General features: G+C 67.4%; 2 protein-coding genes across 2 annotated transcripts; one reads left to right on the plus strand and one right to left on the minus strand.

The window, feature by feature from the left end:
• Positions 1-1,079: 1,079 nt before the first annotated feature.
• Positions 1,080-4,051, plus strand: LOC309452673 (serine protease 33-like; the record flags this gene model as incomplete). Its single annotated transcript, XM_082077322.1, has 3 exons — positions 1,080-1,384; positions 2,396-2,574; positions 3,240-4,051. Coding segments are annotated over 3 exons (868 nt in total), but the record flags the coding sequence as incomplete, so codon positions are not given.
• On the minus strand, positions 4,012-13,388 carry LOC309452674 (histone acetyltransferase KAT8-like; the record flags this gene model as incomplete). The annotated part of the gene is given in 13 exon segments (XM_082077323.1): positions 4,012-4,534; positions 4,537-4,557; positions 5,258-5,339; positions 5,345-5,411; positions 6,326-6,476; positions 7,211-7,304; positions 7,418-7,558; positions 8,046-8,135; positions 9,020-9,184; positions 9,682-9,735; positions 10,459-10,622; positions 10,700-10,774; positions 13,166-13,388. Coding segments are annotated over 13 exon segments (1,368 nt in total). The 3' UTR covers positions 4,012-4,493.
• Positions 13,389-14,550: the final 1,162 nt, after the last annotated feature.

A 14,550-nucleotide genomic window follows, 5' to 3' on the forward strand; every position in this document is an offset into this window, starting at 1 on the left:
TCCCGCCGTGAGTACCCCGAAACCAGCCCCCTCCCCCAAATAACCCCCCGGACCCCATAGAACCCCCTGCTTCCCGCCGTGAGTACCCCGAAACCAGCCCCCTCCCCCAAATAACCCCTGGACCCCATAGAACCCCCTGCTTCCCGCCGTGAGTACCCCAAAACCAGCCCCCTCCCCCAAATAACCCCCTGGACCCCACGGAACCCCCTGACACCCACAGAGCCTCCCCCGAAACCCCCTCTGTCCCCCCAAATATCCCCCAGCACCCCAAATCGCCCCAACCCCCCGGGAATCCCCCCAGGCCCCAAAGAGACCCCTGGGACCCCCCTCAGGACCCCCAATCCACCCCTGGGACCCCAAACCCCTCCTGGGACCTCAATTCCCACCTTGGGACCCCAAATCCCCCCCGGGACCCCAAATCCCCCCCAGCACCCCAAATCCCCCCCTGGGACCCCAAATCCCCCCCCGGGACCCCAAATCCCCCCCGGGACCCCAAATCCCCCCCTGGGACCCCAAATCCCCCCCCCGGGATCCCAAATCCCTGCCTAAGACCTCAATTTCCCCCCCCCCCCCAGGACCCCAAATCCCCCCTTGGGTCCCCAATTGCCCCCTGGGACCCCAATACCCTGCCTGGTACCCCAAATACACCCCCCTGGGACCTCAATTCCCCCCTTGGGACCCCCAAATCTCCCCCCCCCCCCCAGCACCCCAAACACCCCCCTGGGATCCCAAACACCCCCCTGGGATCCCAAAACCCCCTGGGACTCCAAATTCCCCCCCGGGGCCTCAATTCCCCCCCCGGGACCCCAAATCCCCCCTTGGGACCCCCAATTACCCCCTGGGACCCCAAATCCCCCTGGGACTCCACTTCCCCCCCAGGACCTCAATTTCCCCCCGGGACCCCAAATCCCCATTGGGATCCCAATTCCCCTGGGACCCCAAATCCCCCCCCCCCAGGGACCCCAAATCCCCCCCCAGGGACCCCAAATTGCCCCTGGGCCCCCAAACCCCCCCCCCCAGTGCTGTGTCGCAGCCCCCGGGGTGTCCCCAGCGCGTGCCGTGTCCCCCCCCCCCCCCAGGGAGAACCCCGTGTCCGAGTACCGCGTGACGCTGGGGGTGCTGCAGCTGCTGGCCCCGCCCCCCGAGGCGCAGGTGCGCGCGGTGGCCGCGGTCACGCGCCACCCGGCCTATCGCGACGGGGACGCGCCCGGGGACGCGCCCGGGGGACACGGCGGCGCGGGCGGGGACCTCGCGCTGGCGCGCCTGGACCCCCCCGCGCGCGTCACGCGGCTGGTGCGGCCCGTGTGCGTGCCCGGCCCCGGCGTCACCGTCCCGCCCGGCACGCGCTGCACCGTCACCGGCTGGGGGGACGTGCGCACCGCCGGTGAGGACACGCGGCCGGGGGGGGACACGGTGGGGACACTGGTGAAGGGTTTGGTGGCACCGGGGGGGGGACACTAGTGAAGGGTTTGGTGGCACTGGGGGGGGGGACACGGTGGGGACACTGGTGAAGGGTTTGGTGGCACCGGGGGGGGGGGGGGGGCGGAACACGGTGGGGACACTGGTGAAGGGTTTGGTGGCACCGGGGGGGGGGACACGGTGGGGACACTGGTGAAGGGTTTGGTGGCACCGGGGGGGGGGGACACGGTGGGGACACTGGTGAAGGGTTTGGTGGCACCGGGGGGGGGACACGGTGGGGACACTGGTGAAGGGTTTGGTGGCACCGGGGGGGGGGGACACGGTGGGGACACTGGTGAAGGGTTTGGTGGCACCGGGCGGGGGGGACACGGTGGGGACACTGGTGAAGGGTTTGGTGGCACCGGGGGGGGGGGACACGGTGGGGACACTGGTGAAGGGTTTGGTGACACCGGGGGGGGGGGGACACGGTGGGGACACTGGTGAAGGGTTTGGTGGCACCGGGGGGGGGGGACACGGTGGGGACACTGGTGAAGGGTTTGGTGGCACCGGGCGGGGGGGGACACTGGTGAAGGGTTTGGTGGCACCGGGGGGGCAGGGACACGGTGGGGACACTGGTGAAGGGTTTGGTGGCACCGGGGGGCGCGGGGACACGGTGGGGACACTGGTGAAGGGTTTGGTGGCACCGGGGGGGGGGACACGGTGGGGACACTGGTGAAGGGTTTGGTGACACCGGGTGGGGCGCGGGGACATGGTGGGGACACTTGAGAAGGGGTTTGGTGACACCGGGTGGGGGGGACACGGTGGGGGCAACATTGTGCCACTCGTGCCCGGTGGCACCGGGCGCACTGTCACAGCTGGGGACACGTTCGGTTCACCTGTCCCGGGTTCGGTGGCACGGGCGGCACCCACGGAGGACGGGGACACTTGTGGCGCCCGGGGACCCCTGGGGACAGTGGTGACACGAGTGTCCCCGCAGGGCCCCTCCCGCCCCCCAAGACGCTGCAGCAGCTGGAGGTGCCGCTGCTGAGCGCCCGGCAGTGCCGCTGCCTGTACCGGGGGGCGGCGGGGACGGGGGGGACCGAGGGGACGGCGGGGACGCCCGCGGGGGACACGCTCTGCGCCGGCTTCCCCGAGGGCGAGCGCGACGCCTGCCAGGTCAGTGCCACCGGGCCACCGTGTCACCTGCGGCACCGCGCCGGGTCCCCGGGGTGACACCGGGGGTCCCTGTGTCCCCGGGTGACCCCCATGGAGGCTGTGTCCCTGTTGTCCCAATGCTGACCAGTGTCTCCCGTTGTCCCCACAGTGACTGTGTCCCCACTGTCCCCAGGGTGACTCCGGGGGGTCCCTGGGGTGACTCTGGGGTCCCCCACGCTGACCAGTGTCCCCATTGTCCCCGTGTGACCCCCCACGCTGACCAGTGTCCCCATTGTCCCCGTGGTGACCCCCACGCTGACCCGTGTCCCCGTTGTCCCTGTGTGACCCCCACGCTGACCCGTGTCCCCACTGTCCCCCGGGTGACTCCGGGGGGTCCCCGGGGTGACTCTGGGGTCCCCCACGCTGACCCGTGTCCCCGTTGTCCCCAGGGTGACTCCGGGGGGTCCCTGGGGTGACTCTGGGGTCCCCCACGCTGACCTGTGTCCCTGTTGTCCCCGTGTGACCCCCACGCTGACCCGTGTCCCCGTTGTCCCCAGGGTGACTCCGGGGGGTCCCTGGGGTGACTCTGGGGTCCCCCACGCTGACCCGTGTCCCCGTTGTCCCCAGGGTGACTCCGGGGGGTCCCTGGGGTCCCCCACGCTGACCCGTGTCCCCGTTGTCCCCAGGGTGACTCCGGGGGGCCGCTCTCGTGCCGCCTGGGTGACCGGTGGCTGCTGCTGGGGGTGACGAGCTGGGGCGACGGCTGCGGCGTCCCCAACCGCCCCGGCGTCTACACGCGCGCGGCCGCCCACGCCGCCTGGATCGCGGCCACGGCCGCCGGCGTCACCCCCCTGCACCCGCCGGGGACGGGGACCCCCCCCGGGGAACCCCTTGGGGAACCCCCCGGGGAATCCCCCGGGGACGGCCTGGGACCCTGCGAGGACCTGGACGGGTGGAACCGACCACTGGACCCCGCGGGGGGGGACACGGCGGGGGCGGCACCAAGCGCCCGGGGGGGGGCGACGCTGCTGCTGGCGCTGGGGGTGCTGGGGGGCACCGGGGGGTGGTGACGGGGGCACCAAACCCCCCTCGCTTCACCCCAAAAAGACCTCGTAGGACACCAAAAACGCCGTGTCTCACCCCAAAAAGACGTCACGTGACCCTGTGACGACTCATTTCACCCCAAAAATGGCTCCTGGGACCCAAAGGACTCGTGGCACCGAAAGTGACTCAATTCGACCCAAAAAGAGACTCCTTGGTGCCCCCCCCATGGATCACGGCACCCAAAAGTGACGCTTTTCACCCCAAAACAACGTTTGGGAGCCCGAGGTGGTACCGAAAACGGCTCATTTCACCCCAAAACGCGCCCCTGAGGAAAACGGACTCGCTGCACCCAAAAGCGCCTCATTTCACCCCAAAAGGGGCTCATGTGACCCAAAGAAAGACTCAACAAGGAGCTGGTTGCACCCAAAAATAAACTTTTTTGATCTAAAAAGGACCCGCTGGCCCCAAACCCGCCTCGTTTCACCCCAAAGTGGCACCGGGGGGGTTGGGGGGGGGTCCCCCAAATCCCGGGGTGGGAGGAAGCCCAAAACCCAGGGGATTCACCCCAAAACGCAGAGGGAGCCCAAGATCCTGGGGATTCACCCCAAAATGCAGAGGGAGCCCAAAACCCAGGGATTCACCCCAAAATGCAGAGGGAGCCCAAAATCCTGAGGATTCACCCCAAAATGCAGAGGGAGCCCAAGATCCTGGGGATTCACCCCAAAATGCAGAGGGAGCCCAAAATCCTGAGGATTCACCCCAAAATGCAGAGGGAGCCCAAAATCCTGAGGATTCACCCCAAAACGCAGAGGGACCCCAAAATCCTGGGGATTCACCCCAAAATGCAGAGGGACCCCAAAATCCTGGGATTCACCCCAAAACCTTCGCCGTCCTCGTCACTTCTTGGGCACCTTGGCCTGTTTGTGCTTCGGGGGGCCCAGCGCAGGCAGATGGAATCCACTGCGGTAATTAGCGGTAATTAGGGAGGGGGTAATCGGGGGGGGGGCAATTAAGGGGTTCATTAGGAGTTAACGAGTGTTAATTAGCGCTAATTACCCGTGATGGGGGGGGGTCTCTTGAGGTGCAAACTGGGGGCGCTGGGGGGTGTGGGGGTCAGTTACACGGGGTTCCCCAGGGCGCGGTGCATTAGGGGTTCACAGGTGGTTAATGAGTGCTAATTAGCGCTAATTACCGGTGATGGGCGGCCGCTTGTACTGGGCGCTCTTGAGGTGCAAACTGGGGGTGCTGGGGGGTGTGGGGGTCAGTTACACGGGGTTCCCCAGGGCGCGGTGCATTAGGGGTTCACAGGTGGTTAATGAGTGTTAATTAGCGCTAATTACTGGTGATGGGCGGCCTCTTGTACTGGGCACTCTTGAGGTGCAAACTGGGGGTGCTGGGGGGTGTGGGGGGTCAGTTACACGGGGTTCCCCAGGGCGCGGTGCATTAGGGGCTCGTTAGGGGCTCAGGAGCGGTTAATGAGTGTTAATTAGCGCTAATTACCGGTGATGGGCGGCCGCTTGTACTGGGCGCTCTTGAGGTGCAAACTGGGGGTGCTGGGGGGTGTGGGGGGTCAGTTACACGGGGTTCCTCAGGGCATGGTGCATTAGGGGCTCGTTAGGGGCTCAGGAGCGGTTAATGAGTGTTAATTAGCGCTAATTACCGGTGATGGGCGGCCGCTTGTACTGGGCGCTCTTGAGGTGCTCCTCCACCAGCTTGGGGGTGACGCAGATCACGTGCTGCCCTTCCAGTACTTGACCATGTTGAGCGACTGCAGCGTGCTGATGATGTCGGACTGCGTGATGCTGGTCATCTGGCTGGGGGGGCGGGGGGGTCACTGGGGGGGTCACTGGGGGGGTCACTGGGGGTGCTGGGGGGCTGATGATGTCGGACTGCGTGATGCTGGTCATCTGGCTGGGGGGGCGGGGGGGTCACTGGGAGCACTGGGGGCGCTGGGGGGGTAGTGGGAGCACTGGGAGTGCTGGGGGGGTCACTGGGAGGTCACTGGGAGTGCTGGGGGGGTCACTGGGGGGTCCTGGGGGCTGCTGGGGGGGTCACTGGGAGCACTGGGGGGTCACTGGGAGCACCGGGGGGGTCACTGGGGGGTGCTTGGGGGTCACTGGGAGCACTGGGAGCACTGATGGGGGTCACTGGGGGTTGCTGGGGGGTCACTGGGAGCCCTGGGGGGGTCACTGGGGGTCACTGGGAGCACTGGGGGGTCACTGGGGGGGCACTGGGAGCCCTGGGGGGTCACTGGGGGTCACTGGGAGCACTGGGGGGGTCACTGGGAGCACTGGGGGGTCACTGGGGGTCACTGGGAGCACTGGGGGGGTCCTGGGGGCTGCTGGGGGGTCACTGGGAGCACTGGGGGGTCACTGGGAGCACGGGGGGGGCCACTGGGAGCACGGGGGGGTCCTGGGGGGTGCTTGGGGGTCACTGGGAGCACTGGGGGGGTCACTGGGAGCACTGGGGGGTCACTGGGGGTCACTGGGAGCACTGGGGGGGTCACTGGGAGCACTGGGGGGGTCACCGGGGGTCACTGGGAGCACTGGGGGGTCACTGGGAGCACGGGGACTGGAGCACTGGGGGTCACTGGGGGTCACTGGGAGCACTGGGGGGTCACTGGGAGCACTGGGGGTCACTGGGGGTCACTGGGAGCACTGGGGGGTCACTGGGGTCACTGGGAGCACGGGGGGGTCACTGGGAGCACTGGGAGCACTGGGGGTCCCACCTGAGGTCCTTGATGGACAGGGTGCCGCGGAAGTCGCGCAGGATCTCCAGCAGCACCCAGGACCAGTAGCTGCGGTAGCTCAGCTTGCCCAGGTCCGACAGCGGCTTCTCGGGGGAGCCCACGGTGTTCTCCAGCTTGGACAGCTCGTAACCTGCGGACCCCGGCGGCCGGGACACGGGCGGCCGGGACACCAAGGGTCAGGGGGACCCAGGGGGTCAGAGAGGGACCCAGGAGTTCGGGGGACACGGAGGCTCAGGGGGACCCAGGCGGACGGGGACACGGGGGGTCAGGGGGACCCAGGCGGACGGGGACACCGAGGGTCAGGGGGAACCCAGGGGGTCAGAGAGGGACCCAGGCGGCCGGGACACGGGGGGTCAGGGGACACGGAGGGTCAGGGGGACCCAGGCGTTCGGGGGACACGGAGGGTCAGGGGACACGGAGGGTCAGGGGGACCCAGGCGTTCGGGGGACACGGAGGGTCAGGGGACATGGAGGGTCAGGGGGACCCAGGCGTTCGGGGGACACGGAGGGTCAGGGGACACGGAGGGTCAGGGGGACCCAGGCGTCCGGGGACATGGAGGGTCAGAGGGACCCAGGGGGTCAGAGAGGGACCCAGGCGTTCGGGGGACACGGAGGGTCAGGGGACACGGAGGGTCAGAGAGGAACCCAGGAGTTCGGGGGAGGGACCCATTTCAGGCCCCCCAGCCCCCATTCAGTCCTATCCCCCCCCACTCCAGCACCTCCCCCGCTCTAAGAAGCCCCCATCCCACTTCGGGGACCCCCCCCAGCCCCATTTTATGCCCCCCCCCCTCCCATTTTAGACCCTCCTCCATTTTCGGGCCCCCCCCCCCCGGGCCTCCCCCCCTTCTCGGGGCGCGGCGCTCACTGAAGGCGATGAGGAACTTCCCGTAGCCGCGGCGCTGGTACGGCGGCAGCGTCAGGATGCACGCCACGTTGTTCCCGTCCGGAGACTCCTTCTCCTGGGGGCAGCGGGGCGACGCGTCCCCACGTGTCCCCACGCGTCCCCAGGTGTCCCCAGGTGTCCCCACGCGTCCCCACGTGTCCCCAGGTGCCCCCACGCGCCCCCACGGACCTTGGAGAAGTAGCCGACGATGTGCGCGCCGTGGCGATCGACCTCGGTGAGCAGGTAGAACACGAAGGGCTCCACGTCGAAGTAAAGGGTCTTGTGGTCCAGGAACAGCTTGGCCAGCAGACACAGGTTCTGGCAGTAGATCTGGGGACGCGGGGTCACGCGGGGTCACGTGGGGTCACGCGGGGTCACGCGGGGTCGCGGAGGGACACGGGGTCACACGGGGACACACAGGGTAATGTAGGGTCACACGGGGACACGGGGTCACACGGGGACACACAGGGTAATGTAGGGTCACATGGGGACACGGGGTCACACGGGGACACACAGGGTAATGTAGGGTCACACGGGGACACGGGGTCACACGGGGACACACGGGGTAATGTAGGGTCACATGGGGACACGGGGTCACACGGGGACACACAGAGTAACATGGGGTCACACAGGGACACACAGGGTCACATGGGGTCACATGGGGACACATGGGGACACACAGGGTCACACGGGGTCACATGGGGTCACATGGGGTCACAGGGGACACAGGGGACACACAGGGTCACACGATCGGGGGGAACACAGAGAGTCACAAGGGGTCACGTGGGGACACGGGGTCACCCGGGGTCAAGGTCACCTTGTGGTCCTTCCCGTCCACCTCGTACACCGAGATGTTCCCCTTGCGGTAAATCTCGCGGCCCGGCGGCTGCCGCCACTGGCACTGGCCCTGGGGACACGGGGACACGCGCCCGGGGTCACACGCGTGTCCGGGGGGGCCACACGCGTGTCCGGGGGGGTCACACGCGTGTCCGGGGGGGTCACACGCGTGTCCGGGGGGGGTCACGCGTGTCCGGGGGGTCACACGCGTGTCCCCAAACACGTGGGGACAGGGGCTCTCAGGCTGCATGTGGCATCGAGGCGGCAGCTGTGGAACCGCACGTGTCCCCAAATGTCCCCACGTGTCCCCCACCTCCGTGTCCCCGTGTGTGTCCCCCCCCATCCCCATCTGTGTCTCCCATGTCCCCGCAACTGTCCCCACGTATCCCCTAATGTTCCCTGTGTCCCCTCGTGTCTCTGTTTCCCCGTGAGTCCCCTAATGTTCCCTGTGTCCCCACAAGTGTCCCCACGTGTCCCCCCACGTCCCCACGCATGTCCCCACGTTCCCTGTGTCCCCACGCGTGTCCCCCTGTCCCCACGCTCCCTGTGTCCCCACACGTGTCCCCGCACGTCCCCACGCGTGTCCCCATGTCCCCATGTTCCCTGTGTCCCCACACGTGTCCCCCCATGTCCCCACGCGTGTCCCCCTGTCCCATAATGTTCCCTGTGTTCCCAAACGTGTTCCTGTGTCCCCGCGTGTCCCCCCACGTCCCCACGCGTGTCCCCGTGTCCCCACGCGTGTCCCCACGTGTCCCCCCACATCCCCCCGCATGTCCCCACGTGCCCCCCCACGTCCCCACGCGTGTCCCTGTGTCCCCACGCGTGTCCCTGTGTCCCCACGCGTGTCCCCGTGTCCCCACGCGTCCCCACGCGTGTCCCCACGTGTCCCCCCACGTCCCCCCGCGTGTCCCCGTGTCCCCCCGCGTGTCCCCGTGTCCCCGCGCGTGTCGGTACCAGGTGGTGCCGGTACGTCCTCTCCAGCTTCATGTACTTGAGGCAGAACTCGCAGATCCAGAGCTTGGGCTGCTTCCCGAACTCCTCGGGGAAGGGCGAGAAGTACCAGGCGTCGATCTCAAAGTGCCCGATGTGGATCTTGTCCACGTACTTGACCTTGGTGATCTGGACGAGGGCGGGGGGGACGCTCGGGGACACCCCAGGGACACTGGGGACACCCCAGACCCTCAGGGACACCCCAGGACATTGGGGAACCCCCAGGTCTCCCAGTGCCCCACATGGATCTTGTCCACGTACTTGACCTTGGTGACCTGGACAACAGGGATGAGGACCCCCTGGGGACACCCCAGACCCTTGGGGACACTTGGGGACACCCCAGGGACATTGGGGACACCCCCAGACCCTTGGGGACACCCCAGGACACTGGGGACAGCTCAGGTCTCCCAGTGCCCTATGTGGATCTTGTCCATGTACTTGACCTTGGTGACCTGGACAACAGGGTTGAGGACACCCTGGGGACACCCCAGACCCTCGGGGACACTTGGGGACACCCCAGGGACATTGGGGACACCCCCAGACCCTTGGGGACACCCCAGACCCTTGGGGACACCCCAGGGACATTGGGGACACCTGGGGGACATTGGGGACCCCCCCGGACTCACGGCCTCGTGCTCCTTCTCCAGCGCGGCTGTGGTGGGATCCATCTCAGCATAGGTCTGTGTGGACCAGTACAGACCAGTAAGGACCAGTAGCTCCCAGTGACCCCCCAGCACCTCACCAGTTCCCCCCATGCCCCTGCCAGTGCCTCCCAGTTCCCTCCTAGTGTCCCCCAGTGTCCCCCAGTGCCCCCAGTTCCCTCCCAGTGCCTCCCAGTTCCCTCCCAGTGTCCCCCAGTGTCTCCCACTGTCCCCCAGTCCCTCCCAGTGTCCCCCAGTGTCTCCCAGCTCCCTCCCAGTATCCCCCACTGTCCCCCTGTGTATCCCAGTTCCCCCCCAGTGTCTCCCAGTGCCTCCCAGTCCCCCCCAGTGCCCCCAGTTCCCTCCCAGTGTCCCCCAGTGCCTCCCAGTCCCTCCCAGTGTCCCCCAGTTCCCTCCCAGTCCCCCCCAGTGCCTCCCAATTCCCTCCCAGTGTCCCCCAGTGCCCCCAGCTCCCTCCCAGTGTCCCCCAGTGCCTCCCAGTCCCCCCCAGTGGCCCCCAGTTCCCTCCCAGCCCCCTCCCAGTGCCCCCAGCTCCCTCCCAGTGTCCCCCAGTGCCTCCCAGCTCCCTCCCAGTGTCCCCCAGTGCCTCCCAGTTCCCTCCCAGTTCCTTCCCAGTGTCCCCCAGTGCCCCCAGTTCCCTCCCAGTGCCTCCCAGCTCCCTCCCAGTGTCCCCAGCTCCCTCCCAGTGCCCCCAGTGTCCCCCAGTTCCCTCCCAGTCCCCCCCAGTGCCCCCGGTTCCACCTTCTGCACGTGGTTGATCTCGTCGTGCCTGCGTTTCTGGTTGCGCGTGATCTTCCTCTCGGGCTGCTCGCCCGTGTCCCCCAGCACCGGGTCCCCGCGGCTCCGGGCGCCCTCGCGCAGCGCCAGCCGCCCCTTGGCCACCCACTCGTCCAGCCGCCGGTTAACTGGGAGCACTGGGGCTCACTGGGGCTGCCCGCCCCCCCGGTGCCCCCCAGCCCGCCCCAGCGCTCCCGGGACTCACAGCCCACGTAGTGCACGTAGAACTCCTCCCGGGCCTCCTGCTCGTTCAGCCGCGACTGGATCACCTCGGCGGGGTCTGCGGGACGGGCCAGTTACCCGGGTACTGGGACCAGTAAGAGCCCCGCACTGGGACCAGTTACCCCGGCACCGGGACCAGTAAGAGCCCGGCACTGGGACCAGTAAGAGCCCAGCACTGGGACCAGTTACCCCAGCACTGGGACCAGTAAGAGCCCAGCACTGGGACCAGTTACCCCGGCACCGGGACCAGTAAGAGCCCGGCACTGGGACCAGTAAGAGCCCAGCACTGGGACCAGTTACCCCGGCACCGGGACCAGTTACCCCGGCACTGGGACCAGTAAGAGCCCAGCACTGGGACCAGTTACCCCAGCACTGGGACCAGTTACCCGGGTACTGGGACCAGTAAGAGCCCGGCACTGGGACCAGTTACCCCGGCACCGGGACCAGTTACCCCGGCACCGGGACCAGTTACACCCCAGCACTGGGACCAGTTACCCCGGCACTGGGACCAGTTACCCCGGCACCGGGACCAGTTACCCCGGCACCGGGACCAGTAAGAGCCCAGCACTGGGACCAGTAAGAGCCCAGCACTGGGACCAGTAAGAGCCCAGCACTGGGACCAGTTACCCCCCAGCACTGGGACCAGTTACCCCGGCACTGGGACCAGTTACCCCCCGGCACTGGGACCAGTTACCCCGGCACTGGGACCAGTTACCCACCGGCACTGGGACCAGTTACCCCGGCACTGGGACCAGTTACCCCGGCACTGGGACTGGGCAGGAACCCCCTCCCAGTTTGGGCCGGGGGGGATGTGGTTTGTACAGCTCCCAGTTGTGCCAGGCTCACCATAACAGGGTTTATACTGGTCCCAGTATACCCCAGTGTCCCCGTAACCCCCTCCTGCTCCCTCCAAGCCCCCCCAGTCCCTCCCAGTATAACCCAGTCCCCCCATCCCTCCCAGTATAACCCAGTCCCCCCCAATCCCTCCCAGTCTAACCCAGTCCCCCCAGTCTAACCCAGTCCCCCCAGTATAACCCAGTCCCCCCAGTCCCTCCCAGTATAACCCAGTCCCCCCAGTCCCTCCCAGTATAACCCAGTCCCCCCAATCCCTCCCAGTATAACCCAGTCCCCCCAGTCCCTCCCAGTATAACCCAGTCCCCCCAATCCCTCCCAGTCTAACCCAGTCCCCCCAATCCCTCCCAGTATAACCCAGGCCCCCCCAATCCCTCCCAGTATAACCCAGTCCCCCCAATCCCTCCCAGTATAACCCAGTCCCCCCCAATCCCTCCCAGTATAACCCAGTCCCCCCCAATCCCTCCCAGTATAACCCAGTCCCCCCAATCCCTCCCAGTATAACCCAGGCCCCCCAATCCCTCCCAGTATAACCCAGTCCCCCCAATCCCTCCCAGTCTAACCCAGTCCCCCCAATCCCTCCCAGTATAACCCAGTCCCCCCAATCCCTCCCAGTATAACCCAGTCCCCCCCAATCCCTCCCAGTATAACCCAGTCCCCCCAATCCCTCCCAGTATAACCCAGGCCCCCCAATCCCTCCCAGTATAACCCAGTCCCCCCAATCCCTCCCAGTCTAACCCAGTCCCCCCAATCCCTCCCAGTATAACCCAGTCCCCCCAATCCCTCCCAGTATAACCCAGTCCCCCCAATCCCTCCCAGTCTAACCCAGTCCCCCCAATCCCTCCCAGTATAACCCAGGCCCCCCAATCCCTCCCAGTATAACCCAGTCCCCCCAATCCCTCCCAGTCTAACCCAGTCCCCCCAATCCCTCCCAGTATAACCCAGTCCCCCCAATCCCTCCCAGTCTAACCCAGTCCCCCCAATCATTCCCAGTCTAACCCAGCCCCCCAATCCCTCCCAGTCTAACCCAGTCCCCCCAATCCCTCCCAGTCTAACCCAGTCCCCCCAATCCCTCCCAGTCTAACCCAGCCCCCCAATCCCTCCCAGTCTAACCCAGTCCCCCCAATCCCTCCCAGTCTAACCCAGTCCCTCGCAGTGTTCTCCAGTCCCTCCCAGTATATCCCAGTTTCCCCCAATTCCTTCCCAGCCCCCCCATTTCCCCCCAATCCTTCCCAGTCCCCCCAGTGCCCCCCAATCCCCTCCCAGCCCCCCAGTCCATCCCAGTCCCCCCAGTCCCCTCCCAGCCCCCCCAGTGCCCCCCAATCCCCCCCAATCCCCTCCCAGCCCCCCCCATTTCCCCCCAATCCCCTCCCAGCCCCCCCCAATCCCCCCCCATTTCCCCCCAATCCCCTCCCAGCCCCCCCCATTTCCCCCCAATCCCCCCCCCAGTGCCCCCCAATCCCCTCCCAGCCCCCCCCCAGTCCCCCCCAGTCCCCCTCCAGCCCCCCCCAGTGACCCCCAGTGACCCCCAGTCCCTCCCAGCCCCCCCAATCCCCCCCCCGGTCCCCCCCAGCCCCGCCGGTCCCGCTCCGCTCACGCCATGTCCCGTCCGCCCGCCGGCACAGATACGTCTCCCCGATCTCCACCGTCACCTCCGCGTCCCGCGGGGCCGGCGCCGCGCCGGGGCCCCTCCCGCCCGCCGCCGCCGCCTCCTCGGGGCCGGGGCCGCCCGGGGCCGCCTCGGGGCCCGGCCCGGGAGCGCCGGGAGCGCCCGGGGCCGCGGGGCCTGCGGAGCCTCCGCCCGCCGCCGCCTCCGCCATCGCCCTGCGCTCCGGCGGCGCGCCGGAAGTGGCGTCAGAGCTGCGACGCGGGGCGCGTGCATCGGCGTTGCTAGGAGACGGGGAATAGACCAGGAAGTGGCGGGGGCCGCGCGTTGCTAGGAGACGGGGAATAGACCCGGAAGTGGCGGGGGCCGCGCGTTGCTAGGAGACGGGGAATAGACCCGGAAGTGGCGGGGGCCGCGCGTTGCTAGGAGACGGGGAATAGACCCGGAAGTGGCGGGGGCCGCGCGTTGCTAGGAGACGGGGAATAGACCCGGAAGTGGCGGGGGCCGCGCGTTGCTAGGAGACGGTCGGGGGCCCGATCCTGTCCCCCCCCCGTGCCTCCCAGTGTCCCCCAGTGTCCCCCAGTGTCCCCCAGTGTCCCCAGTTCCTCCCAGTGTCCCCCAGTGTCCCCCAGTGTCCCCAGTTCCCTCCCAGTGTCCCCCAGTGTCCCCCAGTGTCCCCAGTTCCCTCCCAGTGTCCCCCAGTGTCCCCCAGTGTCCCCAGTTCCCTCCCAGTGTCCCCCAGCCCCCCAGTATCGCTGGTAAAACATCCCCAAATGTCCCCAAACCAGCTCCCAGTCCCCCCCCAGACCCCACCCCAGCGCTCCCAGTAACCCCAGTAACCCCAGTAACCCCAGTTACCCCAGTTACCCCAGTAACCCCAGGAACCCCAGTAACCCCAGTAACCCCAGTAACCCCAGTAACCCCCAGTAACCCCAGTACCCCCAGTAACCCCCAGTAACCCCCAGTTACCCCAGTAACCCCAGTTACCCCAGTAACCCCCAGTAACCCCAGTAACCCCAGTTACCCCAGTAACCCCAGTAACCCCCAGTAACCCCAGTAACCCCAGTAACCCCCAGTAACCCCCAGTAACCCCAGTAACCCCCAGTAACCCCAGTAACCCCAGTTACCCCAGTAACCCCAGTAACCCCCAGTAACCCCAGTAACCCCAGTAACCCCCAGTAACCCCCAGTAACCCCAGTAACCCCAGTAACCCCCAGTTACCCCAGTAACCCCAGTAACCCCAGTTACCCCAGGAACCCCCAGTAACCCCAGTAACCCCAGTAACCCCCAGTAACCCCAGTAACCCCAGTAACCCCAGTAACCCCCAGTAACCCCAGTAACCCCAGTAACCCCAGTAACCCCCAGTAACCCCAGTA

Source organism: Streptopelia decaocto (genome assembly GCF_964273445.1).
Source record: "Streptopelia decaocto genome assembly, contig: HAP1_SCAFFOLD_1076, whole genome shotgun sequence".
Classification (NCBI taxonomy): Eukaryota; Metazoa; Chordata; class Aves; order Columbiformes; family Columbidae; genus Streptopelia; species Streptopelia decaocto.